The 23,911-nt window shown below is 44.8% G+C and overlaps 1 protein-coding gene across 1 annotated transcript; it reads right to left on the bottom strand.

Moving 5' to 3' along the window:
* Positions 1-17,673: 17,673 nt before the first annotated feature.
* Positions 17,674-23,042, bottom strand: LOC128654418 (uncharacterized). Its single transcript, XM_053708324.1, has 2 exons — positions 22,348-23,042; positions 17,674-18,841 (listed from the first exon to the last, which is right to left on the bottom strand). The coding sequence occupies exons 1-2, from the start codon at positions 22,604-22,606 to the stop codon at positions 18,264-18,266; spliced, it is 837 nt and encodes a 278-aa protein (XP_053564299.1). The 5' UTR covers positions 22,607-23,042; the 3' UTR covers positions 17,674-18,263.
* Positions 23,043-23,911: the final 869 nt, after the last annotated feature.

Genomic DNA, 23,911 nt, shown 5'->3' with positions numbered 1-23,911 from the left:
TCATTGGATGAAGATAGAAGATTCCGCTTGGATCAAGATGGTTGCCTGTCCGGATCGCCTCTTCTTCCCGGATAGGATGAAGACTTCGGAGCCTCTTCTGGACCTCTTTAGCCGCCGGATTATGGATCGCCAGCCCCCGCTTGGGCTTGGATGAAGATTTTGGAGCCTGGAACGATCGGTGATACCTGGTATGGTGAAGATAAGGTAGGAAGATCTTCAGGGGCTTAGTGTTAGGTTTATTTAAGGGGGGTTTGGGTTAGATTAGGGGTATGTGGGTGGTGGGTTGTAATGTTGGGGGGGGGTGGTATTGTATGTTTTTTTACAGGCAAAAGAGCTGAATTCTTTGGGGCATGCCCCGCAAAGGGCCCTTTTAAGGGCTGGTAAGGTAAAAGAGCTTTGAACTTTTGTAATTTAGAATAGGGTAGGGCATTTTTTTATTTTGGGGGTCTTTGTTATTTTATTAGGGGGCTTAGAGTAGGTGTAATTAGTTTAAAATTGTTGTAATATTTTTCTAATGTTTGTAAATATTTTTTTATTTTTTGTAACTTAGTTCTTTTTTATTTTTTGTACTTTAGTTAGTTTATTTAATTGTATTTATTTGTAGATATTGTATTTAATTAATTTATTGATAGTGTAGTGTTAGGTTTAATTGTAGATAATTGTAGGTATTTTATTTAATTAATTTATTGATAGTGTAGTGTTAGGTTTAATTGTAACTTAGGTTAGGATTTATTTTACAGGTAATTTTGTAATTATTTTAACTATTTTAGCTATTAAATAGTTCTTAACTATTTAATAGCTATTGTACCTGGTTAAAATAAATACAAAGTTACCTGTAAAATAAATATAAATCCTAAAATAGCTATAATATAATTATAATTTATATTGTAGCTATATTAGGGTTTATTTTACAGGTAAGTATTTATCTTTAAATAGGAATAATTTATTTAATAAGAGTTAATTTATTTCGTTAGATTTAAATTATATTTAATTTAGGGGGGTGTTAGGGTTAGGGTTAGACTTAGACTTAGCTTTAGGGGTTAATCCATTTATTACAGTAGCGGCGAGATTCAGTCGGCAGATTAGGGGTTAATAATTGAAGTTAGGTGTCGGCGATGTTAGGAAGGGCAGATTAGGGGTTAATGCTATTTATTATAGGGTTATTGAGGCGGGAGTGAGGCGGATTAGGGGTTAATAACTTTATTATAGTAGCGGTGTGGTCCGCTCGGCAGATTAGGGGTTAATAAGTGTAGGCAGGTGGAGGCGACGTTGAGGGGGGCAGATTAGGGGTTAATAAATATAATATAGGGGTCGGCGGTGTTAGGGGCAGCAGATTAGGGGTACATAAGGATAACGTAAATGGCGGCGCTTTGCGGTCGGCAGATTAGGGGTTAATTATTGTAGGTAGCTGGCGGCGATGTTGTGGGGGGCAGGTTAGGGGTTAATAAATATAATATAGGGGTTGGCGGTGTTAGGGGCAGCAGATTAGGGGTACATAAGTATAACGTAGGTGGCGGTCGGCAGATTAGGGCTTAAAATTTTTTAATTGAGTGGCGGCGATGTGGGGGGACCTCGGTTTAGGGGTACATAGGTAGTTTATGGGTGTTAGTGTACTTTAGAGCATAGTAGTTAAGAGCTTTATAAACAGGCGTTAGCCCAGAAAGCTCTTAACTACTGACTTTTTTCTGCGGCTGGAGTTTTGTCGTTAGATTTCTAACGCTCACTTCAGACACGACTCTAAATACCGGCGTTAGAAAGATCCCATTGAAAAGATAGGATACGCAATTGACGTAAGGGGATCTGCGGTATGGAAAAGTCGCGGCTGGAAAGTGAGCGTTAGACCCTTTAATGACTGACTCTAAATACCGGCGGTAGCCCAAAACCAGCGTTAGGAGCCTCTAACGCTGGTTTTGACGGCTACCGCCCAACTCTAAATATAGGCCATGGTTTCTAATTTTCTTTTTTTTTTGTGGTTTCACTCATAGATTCTGTTTTCCTGCACATAACATCAAGGAGCTATACTTATACAGTTAGCTATTAGAATTTTTTTATATATTTCTTGCCTAAAATCTGTTTTATGTTACTGGTCATGGACAATTCTGTGGACACCCAGCTCTCTTTCATGGAGGACAAAATATGACTTTATACGGACTACGTTGTTTATAAATTCCTTGGCAATGACTTTAAAGGGACATTTAACCCAATTTTTTTCTTTTGTGATTTAGATAGAGCATGAAATTTTAAGCAACTTTCTAATTTACTCCTATTATCAAATTTTCTTCATTCTCTTGGTATCTTTATTTGAAATGCAAGAAAGTAAGTTTAGATGCCGGCCCATTTTTGGTGAACAACCTGGGTTGTTCTTGCTGATTGGTGGATAAATTCATCCACCAATAAAAAAGTGCTGTCCATAGTGCTGAACCAAAAAAACAAAAAAAGCTTAGATGCCTTCTTTTTCAAATAAAGATAGCAAGAGAAGGAAGAAAAATTGATACTAGAAGTAAATTAGAAAGTTGCTTAAAATTGCATGCTCTATCTGAATCACAAAAGAAAAAATTTGGGTTCAGTGTCCCTTTAAATGTTATAATCTAGTGGCTACTCAGTCTCGTATAATGTTTATGTATTTATTTAAAAAAATTCAAGAAAAATTGTACTATATATAAAAAAAATCAACTAATTTATTTTAGGAATGTGGAACACTTTTGTGAAAAACATCATCAATTTTGCATTTTCTAAAGTATTTTATCTGCCATTTTTATACAGTTCTATAGCATTTTATGCTATAAGCAAATTTTCTAATGACAATTTTTCTCTATACTGTAATATTAGTTGTTGTATACATGTGATGGCTACCTTAAAGGGACAGTCTGGACATAATTAAACTTTCAGATAGGGCATGTAATTTTAAAAAACTTTGCAATTTACTTTTATCATCAAATTTGCTTTGTTCTCTTGGTATTCTTTGTTGAAAGCTAAACCTAGGTAGGCTCATGTGCTAATTTCTAAGCCAGTTTTTCACAGCTAAACAGCGCTAGTTCATGTGTGTCATATACATACCATTTTGCTCACTGTGTGGATTTATTTATGATTTAGCACTGTCATAAAAACTGAGATAAGCGGCAGTCTGCATAGGCTTAGATACAAGGTAATTACAGAGGTAAAAAGTGTATTAATATAACCGTGTTGGCTATGCAAAACTGGGGAATAGGTAATAAAGGGATTATCTATCTTTTTTAAAAACAATAAAAAAATTCAAGTAGACTTCCCCTTTAAGCTATGGACATTATTATAATAATACTTTATGGAATGCTCTGTATCCTAGGGTAGGTTAAAGAATTGATGAGATACTGCATTCCAGAAGTCTTTACTGCAGATTTGTGGTCAGTCAGATCTTAAGGGAGATGTTTATAGCCAGATTAAAGACTCTGCTAAATGACTCTCTCGCACCTGACAGTGTAAAATAAGCTTTCTACAGGATTGTGATTAACCGATAATGATTTAAAAATAAACGTTAGAGGCAAATTTTCAATCCTGAAATATCCTTTGGAGACAGAAGGGCTGGAGGATGAGTGAGCCTAAAACTTATGCAAATCTTGGACTTTGTGATGTCACTACTTTGGTCATCTCACCAACATCCTCATATTTCATTGGTGATGCAAATACCCTCAGCCACCTCATAGTGTGGGGGGTTAAGGGGCTTTGATGAGCTCAAAAAGGACCCCCCCCCCGGGTGATGACGTGGCTGTCATTCACACTAAAACATTGTGCAGATGATGACCATGTGTTGTCAAATACAGTAAAGGAGTTAAGAAACTTTCCTATACCTTTCAACATAGGATAGCAAAAAATTAAGTAAATCTGATAACAGAAGTAAATTGGAAAAGTCTCCAAAAATGTAATGCTTTAGCGGAACAATAAAAGTTTAATTTTGACTTTCTTTTCCCTTTTCATCATGGTTTTTGGCCTCATCAACAAATGTTACATCATGTTTCTCTTTACATATTTATCTTCATCATTAAGATAACATTATGGAAAAAAATATTGGAAACTTATCAATAGCTTCAGCAACTTATTGCTTCTCAACATTTGAAGATTTTTCTACATCAGAGGACGCTAATACATTTAAGGACATTGGGAAGAACATCTTTAAGACTATAAAGCAATGTCCACAGCAGGGTTGACAGACTTAAGAAACTTAAATTTTCCCCCCATATCTCAGACATATAGGTTGACCATTATGTCCTCTCTTTTGCCTCTGGCCATTATAGACACCGTCACCACTAGTGGAACACTATGGGTCACAGGGGGTGAAACTGTAACCAGACCCCTAGATTTTGGGGGCCTTTTTACCAACCTTGCTCTGTCCTGTGGCAAGGCTGCTATAGCTGTTGTGCCACTAATTTAAGGACAAATGAGAACATCTATTATAACTTCTCAGATGTTCTCAATTGCCCTTAAACAAGTAGACTTCCTCTGGAACCCTTTTTTTTAGTAATGTGTTTCAATCATTGTGCTACCATGTCTGCTATGTGTCTGCTGCTTCTTCTTAACTACACAGTAAAAAAAAAAGTATGCATTAACATTAATTTATTTTGCATCAACAATTTGAAACAGATTATGCTTGTCACGCTCGGATGAGCAGGTTCTGGGGTATGGAGTTTATGCAAGGTAATGGCAGGCTTAGGACTGTCTTGAATACTTAAAGGGGCCAGCAGTATGTGCATCTCTAGAATTACCCCTATTAGGCAATGTTTAAGAAACAGACAAGCAAGTAAGTTTATTGCACTGGAACTGGAGACTTGGAGGTTGGAAACAGGATAAGTGAGCAGGTGTGTCCACACCAGAACTGGAGTCTGAGGAAAATGCCAACTATAGGGCCGGGAACAGAAGTGCAAACTTAGGCTGAACACAGGAGGTGCCCACTGGAGGCCAGAGACTGGAGGTGCCCACTTGAGGCCAGAGACTGGAGGTGCCCACTTGAGGCCAGAGACTGGAGGTGCCCATTTGAGGCCAGAGACTGGAGGGTCCAACTTGAGGCCAGAGACTGGAGGGTCCCACTTGAGGCCAGAAACTGGAGGGTCCCACTTGAGGCCAGAGACTGGAGGTGCCCACTTAAGGCCAGAGACTGGAGGTGCCCACTTGAGGCCAGAGACTGGAGGTGCCCACTTGAGGCCAGAGACTGGAGGGTCCCACTTGAGGCCAGAGACTGGAGGGTCCCACTTGAGGCCAGAGACTGGAGGTTCCCACTTGAGGCCAGAGACTGGATACACTGGTACTGCTGAGACAGGCTGGAGACACAGGATACACAGGTACTTCTGTGACAGACAGGATACACAGGTACTTCTGTGACAGGCAGGAGACACAGGATACACTGGTACTGCTGAGACAGGCTGGAGACACAGGATACACCGGTTCTTCTATGACAGGCAGGAGACACAGGATACACAGGTACTTCTGTGACAGGCAGGAGACACAGGATACACTGGTACTGCTGAGGCAGGCTGGAGACACAGGATACACTGGTACTGCTGAGACAGGCCAGAGACTGGATACACTGGTACTGCTGAGACAGGCTGGAGACACAGGATACACTGGTACTTTTATGACAGACTGGAGACACAGGATACACAGGTACTTCTGTGACAGACAGGAGACACAGGATACACAAGTACTTCTGTGACAGACAGGAGACACAGGATACACTGGTACTTCTATGACAGACTGGAGACACAGGATACACTGGTACTGCTGACACAGGCTGGAGACACAGGATACACAGGTACTTCTATGACAGACTGGAGACACAGGATACACAGGTACTTCTGTGACAGGCAGGAGACGCAGGATACACTGGTACTGCTGAGACAGGCTGGAGACACAGGATACACTGGTACTTCTGTGACAGGCAGGATACACAGGTACTTCTGTGACAGGCAGGAGGCACAAGGTACAAGATACACAGATGTTTGTCAGGGCCCAATGCAGATACCCAAACACTGGTAGCAGAGACTCTATGCAAAACTTAACACACGTGCAGAATAATGGAACTTGACAGAGTTTGTAGGTGACTGGAACTTTGCAAATATGCTTAGCAGCACTTGGGTACATGCGCTGGATAAAGGAACTTGGTAAGTGTCCTCTGTAGGGCTAGGCACTGAAACAGGATCTCAGGGAAGCAGGATGATGCCACAGGAAGCAGAGACAGTCTGGTACAGAGAGGATGACCAGCAGACAAGCCAAGGGTCAGATACCTGAGAGCAGTCAGAACAGTCACCAAGGCCAGGTTCGGTAAACAGAAAAGCAGACCAATCTTTAATCAAAACCAAGGGAGATCCAAAAGAGTAGTCAGAGAACAATCCGGATTCAGGAACCAAACAGGAAATACAGGCAAGGTCAGAGGCACTAACACTGGAAAAGGATGAATCCTTATGTCAGAGCAGGATGTGGATTGTAAAGCAGCCTATTGCTCTCCGCATTCAGCAATGTCTGTCGGACCTGATCCGCACTGTCGGATCAGGTCCGACAGACATTTGTTATATTGGCCTCATAGTCTAGACTTGTGCATTCAGATAAATAGTTAAGATCCGAATGCAGAAGTAAACGCTATTCAGCTCGTTTCAGACCCGGATTGATTATGGTGCAAGATCACTATGTTAAGATCTGTACAAATCCAGTTAATGTGCTGACCTTTCAGCCGAATCAATCCAGCTCCGAAAAAAGCCAAATAGTGCTTACTTCCCCGTTTGGATCCTAACAAAGGATCCAAATGCACAAGTCTAATATAGTCTTAATTCTTACAATAGTGTTAACAAAGCTGGCTCTATAATTGGTGCTGGTGGGACCCTGGACATTATGTAAATCTCAGGGCCAGCTAATTGAATTATTAACAAATACACAATGAAAAGACAATGCAATAGCAGTTACTTAAATTTGAAATGAGCAGTAGAATATGGTTTGGTAAATTTTAAAGTTAATCCAATTTTCCTCCCCTTGTATCATGTGACAGCTATCAACCAATCACAAAATGATATATAAAATAAAGTCTTAATTCTTACAATAGTGTTCTCAGGGTTGACTCTATAATGGGTGCTGGTGGGACCATGGGACACAGGTAGCACTTTAGAGGGGCAGTACATGGGAAGAATATGACTGTCTTGAATACTGAAAGGAGTCATCAGTATGTGCATCTCTCTAGAATTACCCCTATTAGGCAATTTTTTTTTTACGAAACAGACAAGCAAGTAAGTTTATTGCACTGGAACTGGAGGCTTGGAGGTTGGAAACAGTGAGCAGGCATGTCCACACCAGAACTGGAGTCTGAGGAAAATGCCAACTATAGGGCCGGGAACAGAAGTACAAACTTAGGCTGAACACAGGAAGTGCCCACTGGAGGCTAGAGACTGGAGGTGCCCACTTGAGGCCAGAGACTGGAGGGTCCCACTTGAGGCCAGAGACTGGAGGGTCCCACTTGAGGCCAGAGACTGGAGGGTCCCACTTGAGGCCAGAGACTGGAGGGTCCCACTTGAGGCCAGAGACTGGAGGGTCCCACTTGAGGCCAGAGACTGGAGGTGCCCATTTGAGGCCAGAGACTGGAGGTGCCCATTTGAGGCCAGAGACTGGAGGGTCCCACTTGAGGCAAGAGACTGGAGGGCCCCACTTGAGGCAAGAGACTGGAGGGTCCCACTTGAGGCAAGAGACTGGAGGGTCCCACTTGAGGCAAGAGACTGGAGGGTCCCACTTGAGGCCAGAGACTGGATACACTGGTACTGCTGAGACAGGCTGGAGACAGAGGATACACATGTACTTCTGTGACAAGCTGGAGACACAGGATACACAGGTACTTCTGTGACAGGCAGGAGACACAGGATACACTGGTACTGCTGAGACAGGCTGGAGACACAGGATATACTGCTACTACTGAGACAGGCTGGAGACACAGGATACACTGGTACTTCTATGACAGGCAGGAGACACAGGATACACAGGTACTTCTGTGACAGGCAGGAGACACAGGATACACTGGTACTGCTGAGATAGGCTGGAGACACACGATACACTGGTACTACTGAGACAAGCTGGAGACACAAGATATACTGCTACTACTGAGACAGGCTGGAGACACAGGATACACTGGTACTGTTGAGATAGGCTGGAGACACGATACACTGGTACTACTGAGACAGGCTGGAGACACAGGATACACTGGTACTTCTATGACAGGCTGGAGACACAGGATACGCAGGTACTTCTGTGACAGACAGGAGACACAGGATACACTGGTACTGCTGACACAGGATGAAGACACAGGATACACAGGTACTTCTCTGACAGGCAGGAGACACAAGGTACAAGATACACAGATGTTTGGCAGGGCCCAATGTAGATACCCAAACACTGGTAGCAGAGACTCTATGCAAAACTTGACACATGTGCAGAATAATGGAACTTGACAGAGTTTGTAGGTGACTGGAACTTTGCAAATATGCTTAGCAGCACTTGGGTACATGCGCTGGATAAAGGAACTTGGTAAGTGTCCTCTGTAGGGCTAGGCACTGAAACAGGATCTTAGGGAAGCAGGATGATGCCACAGGAAGCAGAGACAGGCTGGTACAGAGAGGATGACCAGCAGACAAGCCAAGGGTCAGATACCTGAGAGCAGTCAGAACAGTCACCAAGACCAGGTTCGGTAAACAGAAAAGCAGACCAATCTTTCATCAAAACCAAGGGAGATCCAAAAGAGTAGTCAGAGAAAAATCCAGATTCAATAACCAAACAGGAAATACAGACAAGGTCAGAGGCACTAACACTGGAAAAGGATGAATCCTTATGTCAGAGCAGGAAGTGGATTGTAAAGCAGCCTTTTATAGGGGAGCTGATTGCAAAACTACTTGCAGCTGACAAGCAGGTGGAGCCAGAGAGCAATCCACTGCAGGTAATAGGTCTCCAAAAACTTAAATGCAAAGACCTTTGGTGGTGCAGGAACAGAGAAACAGGTTCAAATGGCTGTGACAATGCTTTATGTCTTCCTGTGGTGTTATGGGGTCCACGCATGTGTGTCCATATTTTTTGTGTCAACACCCCTGCTCAATACATTATGCAAATGCTTAATTTTCTCAGACACATCACAATATAGCAAGCTCACAAACGTAAGCACAACACAAACCATGTTGAATTAGAATGTTGCACAATTTATTATAATCTCCATATTCTTAATTAAAATGTATATTTATAATTATTATTAGTGATGTCGCGAATTGTTCGCCGTCAAATAGTTCCTGGCGAACATAGCATGTTCGCGTTCGCCGTGGTGGGCGAACATATGCGATGTTCCAACCACCCCCTATTCGTCATCATTGAGTAATACTTTGACCCTGTACCTCACAGTCAGCAGGCACATTCCAGCCAATCAGCAGCAGACACTCCCTCCCAGACCCTCCTACCTCCTGGACAGCATCCATTTTAAATTCATTTGGAAGCTGCATTCTTAGTGAGAGGTGGGACAGTGTAGCTGCTGCTGATTGAATAGGGAAATTGATAGCTAGGCTAGTGTATTCAGTGTCCACTACAGCCCTGAAGGACTCATCAGTCTGCTTTTTTTTTCCCCCTGTGTAATCTAATTGCAGTTGCCTGCCTGCCAGCGTGTGTCAGGCTCACAGCGTATACTGTGCCCACTTGCCCAGTGCCACCACTCATATCTGGTGTAACAGTAGTGTAAATTTAAAAAAAAAACTTTTTTGACTGTGAAACATCAGTCTGCTTGTGTAATCTAATTGCAGTTGCCTGCCTGCCAGAGTGTGTGCCAGGCCCACTTGCCCAGTGCCACCACTCATATCTGGTGTAACAGTAGTGTAAATTTAAAAAAACAAAAAACTTTTTTGACTGTGAAACATCATTCTGCTTGTGTAATCTAATTGCAGTTGCCTGCCTGCAAGCGTGTGTGTCAGGCTCATAGCGTATACTGTGCCCACTTACCCAGTGCCACCACTCATATCTGGTGTAACAGTAGTGTAAATTAAAAAAAAAACTTTTTTGACTGTGAAACATCAGTCTGCTTGTGTAATCTAATTGAAGTTGCCTGGCTGCCAGCGTGTGTGTCAGGCTCACAGCGTATACTGTGCCCACTTGCCCAGTGCCACCACTCATATCTGGTGTAACAGTAGTGTAAATTAAAAAAAAAAAACTTTTTTGACTGTGAAACATCAGTCTGCTTGTGTAATCTAATTGCAGTTGCCTGCCTGCCAGCGTGTGTGCCAGGCTCACAGTGTATACTGTGCCCACTTGCCCAGTGCCACCACTCATATCTGGTGTAACAGTAGTGTAAATTTTAAAAAAACAAAACTTTTTTGACTGTGAAACATCAGTCTGCTTGTGTAATCTAATTGCAGCTGCCTGCCTGCCAGCGTGTGTGTCAGGCTCACAGCTCACTTGCCCAGTGCCACCACTCATATCTTGTTTAATAGTAGTGTAAGTGTACATTTAAAAAAAAAAAAACAACTTTTTGGACTGTTAAACATCAGTCTGCTTTTTTGTGTCAGGCTCACAGCGTATACTGTGCCCACTTGCCCAGTGCCACCACTCATATCTTGTTTAATAGTAGTGTAAGTGTACATTTGATGATGTTTTAAAGCACGTTATTCCAAACAATTTAGGAATGTTAGGTGATTTATGCCCTTTATGGATTAAAACCAGACTCTGCATCAACTATGTAATTTTCCATGGGAGTTTTGCCATGGACCCCCCTCTGGCATGCCACAGTCCAGGTGTTAGTGCCCTTGAAACAACTTTTCCATCACTATTGTGGCCAGAAAGAGTCCCTGTGGGTTTTAAAATTCACCTGCCTATTGAAGTCTATGGCGGTTCACCCGGTTCGCCCGTTTGCAAACTTTTGCAGAAGTTCGAGTTCTCCAAATTTTTAGGTTCGCGACATCACTAATTATTATTACTATAATTATTAATAATAATTTCTAAATTTGATACACTATAGATTTCACTGCTAGGTCATTCCTTTCCCCCACTTAAAGGGACATGAAACCCCAAATTTTTCTTTCATGATTCTCATGGAGCATACAATTTTAAACAATTTTCCAATCTACTTTTATTATCTAATTTGCTTTATATTCTTGGTATCCTTTGTTGAAAGGAATACCTAGGTAGGCTCAGGACCTGTGATATAGCTGCTGATTGGTGTCTGACACCACTAAGCAACTAATTTACTGTCTGGTAATTTCCCGACTTGACTACTGCAATAATCTATAAACTGGCATTCCTCTCTCCCGCATATCCCCCCTTCAATCTATCCTAAATTCCTCTGCTGGGTTAATTCACCTTTCCCACCACTCTGTATCTGCTGCACCTCTATGTGAGTCCCTTCACTGGCCCCCCATTCAGAGCAGCATTAAATTCAAAATTCTAACCCTGACCTACAAAACCCTTACTAACGCCCTCACTTATCAACAAATATACTCCAGCCTGCCCACTAAGTTCCAACAATGACCTGCTCCTTGCATCTTCTATCATCAACTCTTCCCCTGCTAGACTGCATGACTTCTCTCATACAGCACCAACTCACTGCAATGTACTTTCTCATGCTGTACGACTTTCCCCTAATCTGTCTACCTTTAAATGCTCCCTAAAGACATTTTTGTTCAAGAAAGCCTACCACCCAACTCAGTTAAAGGGACATTAAACCAAATTTTTTTCTGTCATGATTTAGAAAGAGCATGTTATTTTAAATAACTTACTAATTTACTTCTATTATCTAATTTGCTTCATTATCTTGATATCCTTTGCAGAAAAGCATATCTAGATAGGCTCAGTAGCTGCTGATTGGTCTCTGCACATAGATGCCTTGTGTGATTGGCTCCCCCATGTGCATTGCCATTTCTTCAGCAAAAGATATCTAAAGAATGAAACAAATTAGATAATATAAGTAAATTTGGATGTTTTTTAAAATTATATTCTCTACCTGAATCATGAAAGAAACATTTTGGGTTTAGTGGCCCTTTAAGGAATTCCACGTATCTAATAATTGCCCTCATCTAACTCTGTACTAACATCATTCTCACTCTTGATGTCCCTACCTGTTTCTCATCCTCCTACCCTTCTAGATTGCAAGTTCCCACAGGAATAGGGCCCTCAATTCCTCCTGTATTTGTTTAATAAATGTTGTCTTCTCTTACATAAATTGTATCATTGTTGTACCCTTATCATTTGTACCCATGGACAGTGCTGCAGAATTTGTTGACGTTTTATTAAAGTGAAGGTAAACTTTGGTGAATGAAAGCCCGTTTTTTAAAAATACTATTAAAAACAGGGGCACTTTCATTCATCAAAGTTTACAAAGCAATGAATAATCCTGCTTCCTCTAATCACAGCATGGCCTCAGGCAATGACTACCCTGGGGGGAAAGCTGTGATTGGAGGAAGCAGGATTAGTCATTGCTGACATGCGAATAGAGGATCTCTATGTTGCTGCTCTAGCTGTGAAAAGAAAAAAAGGTAATTTTTTTTAACAAAACGGCTGCACTCGTAGCTAACGCACCCCTTTGGCCGCAGAACTCTAAATCTAGCGGTTAGGGTTTATTTTACAGGTAAGTATTTAGTTAGTTATTAATAGTAGATTTTATTTAGATTTATTTTAATTATATTTAAGTTAGTGGGTGTTAGGGTTAGATTTAGGTTTAGGGGTTAATAAATATAGTATAGTGGCGGCGACGTTGGCGGTGGCAAATTAGGGGTTAATAAATGTAGGTAGGTGGCGGCGATGTTAGGGGCGGCAGAATATGGGTTAATAAAATGTAACTAGTGTTTGTGAGGCGGGAGAGCGGCGGTTTAGGGGTTAATATGTTTATTCTAGTGGCAGCGATGTCGGAGTGGCAGATTAAGGGTTAATAATTTTATTTTAGTGTTTGCAATGCGGGAGGGCCTCGGTTTAGGGGTTAATAGGTAGTTTATGGGTGTTAGTGTACTTTTTAGCACTTTAGTTATGAGTTTTATGCTACAGCTTTGTAGTGTAAAACTCATAACTACTGACTTTAGAATGCGTTATGAATCTTGCGGGATAGGCTGTACCGCTCACTTTTTTGCCAAAAAAAAAAAAGCATGTAATACCGGGGCAACGAAAGTCCCATTGAAAAAAGACTATACACAAATTGCATAAGTTTATTTGCGGTAAGGCCAAAAAAGTGTGTGGGACAGCTGTACCTACAAGACTCGTAATAGCAGCGGTAGTAAAAAAGCAGTGTTATAACCCATAACTCTGCTTTTTTACTCATAACGCAAAACTCGTAATCTAGCCGTAAGTCTTTAGGCAACCTATACATTAGAAAAATATAAGGCATAGACAGTGAGTAATGTTTACAATCGTGACAAGGCAAATCTAAACCACCGCTTTCCTACCTTGACCAATTGTTTTCATATATTAGAACTCACAATGCTTATTATAACGTAAGAGATAAAATGTTATATATTATATTTTCTCTATGTTAAGCACTGTGAACTACGCTATAATTACTGATAACCCCATTAATTTTATTAATGATACTGTTAATCTGCCTACCACCTGGGTATAGGGCCCATGCCCGGATGGTGGGGGGTAGATACATGGGACCATAGATAATAAATGTCGTTTTCACAAGTTCACAATTATATCTTAGCCTTAAGTTCACATAGACCTTCTATGCCGTTTGCTATTAAATAGGCTTAAGTTCCTTTGCTGTTTCGTAGAATGTTGGATTATGTTAAAATATACCTATCACTGGGTTTTAGCAGAAGCAGGTCTCTACTTATGAGCATATTCTCTCCATGTTAACTAGATCCTATAATTGGAATTTGCTGCAATTGTGGTTTTTGTTATGCGGTATGCTGTTTGAGTTATATATACCTTAGTTATAATATAATTATTTTTTATATAATAGTTGCATTTGGTGATTAGTGGATAGTGGAACTAGAATATATATTGTACTCTTTGTCTCATATCAGCTATGGCTTTGCTGACAATAGTAACCTCCCCCTAGATATATAGGGTAAGCTACTACAGTGTACTGTGGGCCAATATGCATAATTGGGAGTATGTCAAAGCTAGAAATTACTTCTTAGATATGCCACTCTTTATACCGAACATTTGACATAGTTCTCCTTTAGTCCTATTCACCTTCATTGGCATAATTCCAGAAGGGTGATACAGCTGACTGAGTGCATTATATGGTCAAAAGTTGATGCATAGATCTTATTTCTCCTCACGATATTATATATATTCTTTACCAACTCAGCCTTAAAATTTTATCTTTCTCTCTGCAGGCTCCGCCTCCCCCTTCCTTCTCCTCCTTATACCATTGAGCATACTTCATAAGCAAAGAAAAATATATCCTATAGAAACCTTTCAATTACCTACTTCATCCCTCAATCATCCCTTTTTTTTGGTGATCCTAAAATTTTGTAAAATTTTAGATATACTTTGCAAGGTGATAAACACCTTCAGCTAGATTACAAGTTGTTGCGTTATTGCTGCTCGCTAATTTCGTGTACGTTATTTTCATTGCACACCTTTCATAACGTAGGTATTACGAGTCTGAAAAGAACCTCGTAATGCGTCGCAGTAACACGAGTACCGCGTTTATTTACCAAGCGTAATCACAGGCACGTAATGAATTCTTCCATGGAGAGCAATGCAAAATGAAGAATACACAGATTTTTCATCTAACACTCGATCTCGTGAGAAATACACACTGCTCTGTCATATTACATATACAACATCATGGAAAAGATAAACAATCAGCTCAAATGTACAAACAACAATCGCTCACTCAACATAGCACATACGCATTCAACCAGGCCCGGACTGACCACAGGGCATACCGGGCAAATGCCTGGTGGGCCGCTGGTCACCTTAGCCCTGCCCACCATTACCACACACACTGAATGCTTTCAGTCTTTGGCTCTGAGCCTCTTACTTTGACCCAAAATTTTATTTATTGTTGTGACATGATGATGTAGCTGTAATATGGCCTGGCTGTTGGGCCGCTGGATACCTTAGCCCCGCACACAAATATATCTGTCCATTAACTTCTTTTTGGCGTAAAATGTGTTACTGTGCCATACTCCAGTCCCATCCCACTGTGGCCCCTCTCTTTCACATGTCATGATGACACAGACAGTACACATATATTGTGTACAGCCTGTAGACAGTGATACTGACTCAGTTAGTAACATCATGTGTGAGTCAACTCAAGCTGAAGCACACAGCGATGAGCAGTGCGGCTGTACAATACGTGTGCACTGTCTGCGTCATCATCACATGTGGGAGAGAGGGGCCTCAGTGGGACTGGATTGGACTGGAGTACGGCTTGTGGCTTGCCCCAAAAAGTTTTGTGAGTGAGCCAGAGCCTGGCATGCTGAGTACATGTAACGTGGGACCTACAGATTTGTACACACATGTCATGTGAGCTGCAGTGAGCTGCAGGCCGGATGGGAGTCGGGGGACATTGCATGTACCATGCTTGTTACGCAGTGCACTGTGCAGAAGCATTGCCTGTCTGTGAAGGCTAACAGTCGCCGATCACACCTCCTGAACTGTTAAGACAGAAGAAGGTCAAGTACGTGTCGTTGAAGCTGGGGACTGGAGTAAAGTTAGGATGTTCCTTTTGGCTATGTAGTGTGACAGTGACAGTGTGACTTCATTCAAAATAAAAATAAATACATTTTTTTAAAGATATCATGGATGTATACCTAACCTTATTACCTTTGCCTGCCCAAAGCAAAAGAGATTGTGGGGATTAGGAATGATTGTGATTAAAAAATGTATATCTGGAGCTAAAGATCCTTTTGTTATGTTCTCATGAGTCTCCAGATATATATTTTTTCAATCACAACCATTCCTCACAATCTCTTTTGTTTTTTGTCCCTGTATTATATACTGTTACACTTATTTAGACAGTAGGTTTTGTTTTGGCTTTTATGTTTATTTATATACACAATAATGAAGTCATCTTTTTTATTAATATGTTGTGGCATAGTATAATGGGATGCTATTTTATTGCATATGTTAAATTTATTTCTTGCATTGCTGTGTCACCACTGAGTGCATTTATGAGTTACAAGATTGCCTTATTAAATAGTGATATGTGCTTCATTTTCTGCCTTGTCCTCAAATATTTGAAAAAAGTTGCATGTACCTTACACAATAAGATATATGTGTGCCGTATTCCAAGATGGCTGAATTTGTGACAGTTATATGTGCTTTTCAAGATAGCTACAGTATATGGAAGCCTTCAGTACCTGCACTGCACTTATTTCTAAGATGTCTGTTTCTGTCTACGCTAGGATTTACTTTCACTTTAATCATGATAGAAAAGTAACTGTGCTTTATCCAAGGTGGCCTTAAAGGGATAGAAAGGTCAAAATTGATATAGCAGCATTTTTGCAATATAATGCCATTAGCAAAAATGCTTCTAGTAAAAGTTATTACTGGTCTTTAGCAGCAAACGCACATATGGGGCGCGATCCGATATACGGCGTAGTTCTAGCTAAACGTGAAACTTACTGGATTTTTCAACTAAAAACCAGACTTCCCCAAGGTTTAAACTCCAAATTTGATTTGATTAATTTTTGGGAGTAATTATATATTCATTTACATGTCATCCAACTTTGACCTATATGTTCAATGATGTTCATATTCTGATATACTATACTATCCATATACTTCCTATATACATCATGTGCACAGATACATTCTTTACACAGCTTCTGCCCAACATCACTTGTTATATATTTCCCTTGTTTTATATTTCCTTTGTCTAAACACAGTGTAGCTATAGGCATAGGTGGAATTTAGGTGTGGTCTTGGCATGGTATTTTCATGTTATATATACCCTACACACTTAAGTATAGTGTTAAGGGCTGATGCTGTATCTGGTAGTTCCAACCCCTTCAAAACAACTTAACATAACTACTTAACTTATAAATAAAGACACGACACAGATAGCTGGGATTTAAAGACCATAACGATGGTCACATTTATTAACTTGACTTCAACGGAAGTCATTCAAATATTTAACTTGTGGCGGCATTCGAGGCCTAGTAAACTATTAGCTCCATATGACAAGAGGTCGCAGCCAGATGTCGTGGAATAGCAAATGCCAAGGGTGGGCACAAATGTGGCCCCACCCCATTCCGTCTAGTAGGCGCGGACGTCCTAAAGGATCTTCAGCCAGCAGACCCGCGGGGCGGGGCCCCCCAGGTCACGACCTGAGGACATCACCCCCGCCCATTAGCCCGACTGTCACCTCTACAGACTCCGCCCTCAATTGTTGATGGCTACGACCTCCCGCCATTAGGAGATACGTGGATGTTATGATGTGCTTCAGCCTCTAAGGCACTGGTATGGCCAAGCCCTGCAGCAAGGCTCGCCCAGGAAGCAAATAAATTACGGCTAAGGTCTTACCAAGACTAGGTCAACTAACCCCATCCCTGCCTTTCGCATCTAAAGGACCAGCAACCCGTCCGGGAAGCCATCTGCCTGAATGACGCCTAAAAACTGTTGCAATAGCCATTACTTAATTACCCATTCAACAATAGGGTTGGGAGGGAGGGAAACTTTCTCCTTGCAAAATCCCAGGTGGAAGAGGCCAGATTGTTCCAGAACTTCGTTTATATTAGGTGAGCCTAAGACCTCCCCTTACTTTGCAACATTGTTGCTGCTACACTACACTGGGATTTTCCATTAGCCTGTCAGCTCATCCCTTAACTCCATTACAGGAGACTCTGCTACCTTTCATTCCCCTAAGGGCTGATGCTGTATCTGGTAGTTCCAACCCCTTCAAAACAACTTAACATAACTACTTAACTTATAAATAAAGACACGACACAGATAGCTGGGATTTAAAGACCATAACGATGGTCACATTTATTAACTTGACTTCAACGGAAGTCATTCAAATATTTAACTTGTGGCGGCATTCGAGGCCTAGTAAACTATTAGCTCCATATGACAAGAGGTCGCAGCCAGATGTCGTGGAATAGCAAATGCCAAGGGTGGGCACAAATGTGGCCCCACCCCATTCCGTCTAGTAGGCGCGGACGTCCTAAAGGATCTTCAGCCAGCAGACCCGCGGGGCGGGGCCCCCCAGGTCACGACCTGAGGACATCACCCCCGCCCATTAGCCCGACTGTCACCTCTACAGACTCCGCCCTCAATTGTTGATGGCTACGACCTCCCGCCACAAGAGACAGGCACTCCCACATAAACCGGGCTCTTGCCGCCACCCGCTAAATATTACTAACCAGAGCCGTTTTGAGGTCCACCAGGAAGATCGCCAGCCCTTCGTCGGACAGGTGCACCCCGTCCGGGCGATACAGCCCTTTTTTGTCCGCTGAGATCAGTTCATGGCGGACCACAAAACCCCCTACCTCTATTACTGCTCTACCCAGCTCCCTGTTAACTTTTTTCCTAACCCTATATGCTATCCTCGGTGTGGGGAAATATCTCCAACGCAGCCGGGGGATTATGTTGGACCAGGCCAGCCTAACCCCCGGAAACGTGGTACAGATCCACTTGACATCCGACCTCATCGCATTGATGAGATCTAGAGCAGGTGCACTCCCTATATCATTTCCCCCCATGTGAAGGAGGATGATGTGGGGCTGTCCCCATCGATGTCTGGCATTCTGGAGGAGGGCAGGCAAACCATCCCACTGTAAGCCTCTACGGCCCAACCACCGTATTGATGCCTGAGACGTCGGAATCCCCAACTGCTGCCCCTCAGGAAGAGAATGGGCCTTCAGTGCCGCCCAGTGCACGTAGGAGTGCCCTATTATCCAGATACGAGAAGGACCTGTAGCCACACCTGAAAAACGGATTACATAGTCAATCACCTTAGACTAAAACTAAACAACACAACCAAACAAATGTAAAACGCCAGTTTCCTTCCTCCTACACCGAATACCCCCTAGGCTTCAGCTGGAGGGCGCACGTAAGACTTGTAACATTGGGACCTCCATCGGCCCAACTTCTGTATGCGATCTCCTTTCCAACCTAGCGCGGCCGCGCTGGTGGCAGCCCCTATTCGGAAGGAATGGGGGGTGATTCTACACTTCCCCAAACCTGCTGCAAGCGCTACCTTTCTGAGCACCGCTGCGAACTGGTACCGGGAGAGATTCGAACCGTCGGAATGCACTAAGAACTGGGCGGGGGCCCGTGGTCGCTGCGCCATGTAGGCCCTTGTACTCACAACCGGGCAGACGCCTGATGCCGAGGGAGTCAGAGTGATCCACACCCCTTTCCCCTCCTGGTCAGTCTTCGAGTGCGGGATAAACAATAACAAATTATCGCCCGCCAGTTTGACATGAGCCAACTGCATACCCGTGTTAATTGCATCCTTTGAGGTTGCGACCAGCTCGCCCGGCCTGAGGGCCGCAAAGAACGCCAAGGAGAATACGCACTGAAACAGTTCTCTTTCGCCGGGTTCGACGCAAATGCCCTCGATTGCGTCCACCAGCCTGGCTAGCCTACAAAATGTAACAGGTTCGCGCGCATCTTTCGCTCTACCCTCGAGCCTTCCCCAGCCCTTAATCACTTGCTTCACCAGGAAACCTTTCGTGATATTGGGCCACTCTAGCATATTGCAAAAGAAGGAGATTGCAGCTATTCTATTGGATATAGCGCCCTTCGAAGTCCCTTGCCCATGTTTCTCTGCCAGCCACTCCAAGAACAGATCCCTCGAGACCCTTTCCGGCGCTGCGCCTTGTGCGTAACAGTAACTTACCCACTCGCCCCAGTGCTGTGAATAAGCTCTCCACGTGTTCTGCGCCAGGGATGCCCTCACTAGGTGCCTTATGGACCTCCCTGCCCCGCCAACTGCCAGATAGAGTGGGGACAAGGTAAGCCAACTGCTGCTGCGTTAGGGGCCAGTCTGCGAAACTGTTCCCATTGAAACCTCGAGAGTGCGTCCGCCAGGGTGTTGTTGACCCCGGGAACGTGCCTCGCGGAAAACTGAATATTGTATTGCAAGCACCTCAGCACTAGCGGTGACGACGCGGACAACCTATTTATGGCGAAAACAACGCTAGCGTTGTCCGTCCAAAACACTATGTAGCGATCCTTTAACGCCGACCCCCAGAGCTCCATAGCCACAACTATGGGAAAGAGCTCCAGAAGTGTCAAGTTCCTTGTCAGTCCTGCTCGGACCCATGCCAAGGGCCATGGCTCAGCGCTCCATTGCCCATCCCAATAGGCGCCATAACCTGCTGCTCCAGCTGCATCCGTCAGCAGGTGCACTGTCTGACTGGAAACCCTAGGAGCGCGCCACAGCAGAGTTCCATTGAAGCCTTGCAGGAAGAGTTCCCATACCTTCAGATCTTCCCGCATGTCTTCCGAAACCGACACTTTACGTGTGCCGTGCGGATTGGAAAGTAAAGCCTCCATCCTCCTGTTAAACACGCGACCCATGGGTATAATTTTGCACGCAAAATTGAGTAAGCCTAGCACGGACTGAAGCTCCCTCAGGGGCATGCTCTTCGCTGCCCTGGCTTTGCGCACCGCCGCGAGCATTGCTTCCACCTTATCGGCTGGGAGACGACATAGCCTTGCAGCAGTGTCAATTTCGATCCCCAAGTACGTGAGTCTTGTACAGGGGCCCTGTGTTTTTTCCTCAGCCAGTGGCACTCCAAATTTCGACATTAGCCTACGCATTACTGCGATCAGTCGATCGCATTCGCGAGTGTCCGCGGTGCCAACCAGCAGGAAGTCGTCCAGATAATGAGCGACTATTCCCCCGCCGGCCTCCGTGATGATGGCCCAGTGCAAGAATGAGCTAAACTCTTCAAAATAAGCACACGATAGCGAGCAACCCATGGGCAAACATTTGTCTACAAAATAATTCCCCTCGAATTTACACCCCATCAGTCTGAAAGACGCTGGGTGTATGGGGAGTAACCGAAAGGCAGATTCGATGTCCATTTTGGCTAGCAGCGCGCCCGGACCCGCCGCCAACACTAATTCCAACGCCTGGTCAAACGATTGGTAAGACACCGAGCTTATCATTGGGTCTATTGCGTCATTGACAGAACCCCCTTTCGGGTAGGACAAATGCTGAATCAGGCGGAACTTCCCTGGTTCCTTTTTGGGAACCACCCCTAAAGGGGAAATAACGAGGTCAGGGATGGGAGGTTGGTCAAATGGACCAGCAAATCTTCCCAGAGCAATTTCTTTGCTCAGTTTCGCCCTAACTTCACCCGGCATTTCGTAAGCCGACTTCAGATTCTTGTGCGACGAGGACCCCATTACCAACCCCAATGTTGGTATCTTGAAACCTTCGCCAATCCCCGCTAGTAGGTTGGCAGCCGACACCCTGTCTGGGTAGGCCGCCAGCCAAGGTCTAATGGCGTCCAGCTTCAGGGGTGTTGGAGCCCTTTTGTCCAGCCCCCCCCGATTTTGCCCCACGGAAAGCTCCTCCGTCCCTCCGCTTCGGGCATTCAACACCTGGGTGTTGACCGCTGCAGTACATGCAAGCGTGCCGAAAGGAACAGGAAGCTCCTTTGTCACACTGCTTCTCATTGTATTTCCAGCACTCCCTGCCTCTCCGCTTGATGGGGCCCGTTGGCCTCTGGGGCCCTGACCGCAGCAAGGGAGCTCCTGCCCCCCCCTTTTCCGGTATGAGCAGGGACCACAGGTCCAAGTCTTTTACCCCAAAGTTCAAGACCGGGTTATCGACCATCTTCCGCCTAAATTCGCTATCATAAGCACGCCACATGCCTTCCCCATATCTATTATAGATACATTCAATGATTTCCGCGTACTTAATTACATCGACCGCGGCCTCCGGCCTCTGTTCGATGTAGCAGGAGGAGAATACCCTAAAGCACTTCCTCCACTCCTCAAATGTATCTGGGCGCTGGATCTTCTTTGGCCCAGTCCCATCCTCACTACGCTCTTTATCTCGCTGCGCCTCAAGGGACAGCTCGAACATATTGACGTATTTATGATCGCGGATTTTTTGTACCGTCTTGGGCTTGAGATGTGCATGGAGGCAGTGGATCTTGCAGGGATAAGAGTCTCCCTGCAATGCCACCCTCCTGGTACTGACTGACATGTCCTGCAGCTGCGCAACGCTCTCGCTTCCCTGGCCACTGCCCTTGGATATTGTCGCCGTGCTTTGCCCCGCTAACGGCGCAGCCTGCTCCATGTTACCTAAACCTCTAGCCTGATTACGCTCAGCCACCAATAGCCTTAACATTTTGAACATGCGACGCTGCCCCTTACTGTTAAGCCCTAATTTCTTCCCACCATCTGAGTCTGAATCAGTGCTATAGTCGGTGTCAGTAATGCGTGACAAATTAAATACATTTCTCTCACCAACTGCCGATGTTGACGGGGTAGATGTTCCTGGTGCAGCTGCCACTGATCCGCCTGCTGGCTGTACAGATAGTCCTACTCCCGTTGTACCCGGGCCCTCTGTCCTCTGCGGTGTAGGCACCATGTCCTGTGGGGGAGAAACAAACGAGAGGGGAGTATCCAGGCCAGCCGTGTGTCCCCCTTGACTGCCGCCCCCAATCGGGGTAGAAGTACTGCCCCCGGCCCTGTCTGGGACCCCTCTAGCCCTCTCGTCATTCATATCACCACTCCATTCATTCGCTGGCCCTGCCACATAGGGGGATTCTCTGACCACACGCTCCCTGACTGAATGAACGTTCTGAGCACCTGCCGCAACAAGCCCTTTGCCCCCTTGGACCCCTGCAGTTATTGTGCCTAGCGACTCGCCCTGTGCCCCATCAGTGGGCGCATTCACCCTTGTTTGGGGTACATAGTTGCTGCTGGCACCCCCCCTGTGATACCACTGGCGCTCCAGCAATGCGCTTCTAGCTCTCCCATAAGCCTGCTTGCTAACACTGGAACCCCTGAGCCTCCCTCTCTGCGCGCCGCGGCCTCTCTGTAAGGGACTTGCTCTGTTTGCATTGCTAGCTATTGCAGAGTGTCGCGCAGCGGAGCAGGCCCGCCCGGATACTCCCCCCTCACCTGTGGAGAGTACCCGGCTAGGCCTCTTGCGCGCTCGCTGGATGTGCCTCTCTGATCCAGGTTCCGGCCGTGTGACTACCGCGGCGCCGGAAGTGACGTCACGCGTGTCACCTGACCGGCCGGAAATGGACGCGGCGGACGCAAGGCCGCAACCGGAGCCTGCACTGGTAGTTGCAGGCTCCGACTGAGCCACCAATGATAGCGGCGGTCCGGTGAGTGGGCGAGGACCCGCAGGCCCCGCTCCAGTAACCGACTGAGCCACCAATGAGGCATCTGTGCCGGGCCCTAGGGACCCGGCCGGATGATTTACCATACTGGGCCCTGCCTGATGAGGGTCCCCAGGCCCCCGGCCCAATTGAGGGGGATAATGAGGGGCGGTAGGCCCCGGTTCCACCCGGCTTGCCACCGGAGGCATAACGGCGGCCGTGAGGGCCTTAAACATGCCCACTATGGCCGCCGCCGCCTCCGGCGACATTCCGGAGGCCGTAAGGGCCCCCAGGCCTGCCTCCAAAGCCGTGTCTAGGCCGGATGGGCCAGCGCTCACTGCACCCGCCTGTCCCGCAACCATCACAGTACCGGGCCCGGCGGGTGCAAGTTCAGGGGCTGGGGGGTTAGTGACCACAACATTAGGAGTTAAAGCAGATGATACTGGCCTTGTTTTCTCCGGAGTTGGTGGCACCACATCCTCATCCTCCTCTTCAATTACAGGTGCACTCCTCAAGGATCTCCCAGGGGACTCCCTGAAGCGAATGGGCACCGCAGCACTTCTCTTAGATCTAGACATTTTCGCTTGAAGAATGGCAAAACTTTCTCCTTGCAAAATCCCAGGTGGAAGAGGCCAGATTGTTCCAGAACTTCGTTTATATTAGGTGAGCCTAAGACCTCCCCTTACTTTGCAACATTG

Source organism: Bombina bombina, chromosome 3, assembly GCF_027579735.1.
Source record: "Bombina bombina isolate aBomBom1 chromosome 3, aBomBom1.pri, whole genome shotgun sequence".
Classification (NCBI taxonomy): Eukaryota; Metazoa; Chordata; class Amphibia; order Anura; family Bombinatoridae; genus Bombina; species Bombina bombina.
This window is presented reverse-complemented; position numbering and strand designations above follow the sequence as displayed.

Bases quoted from the DNA above. Each gene is read 5' to 3' on its own strand.
- LOC128654418 (XM_053708324.1), bottom strand. From the start codon at position 22,606: ATGAATGACGAGAGGGCTAGAGGGGTCCCAGACAGGGCCGGGGGCAGT. The intron at 18,842-22,347 runs GTGAGAGAAATG...TCCGTTTTTCAG, and splicing joins CCCGTCAACATCGGCAGTTG to GTGTGGCTACAGGTCCTTCT.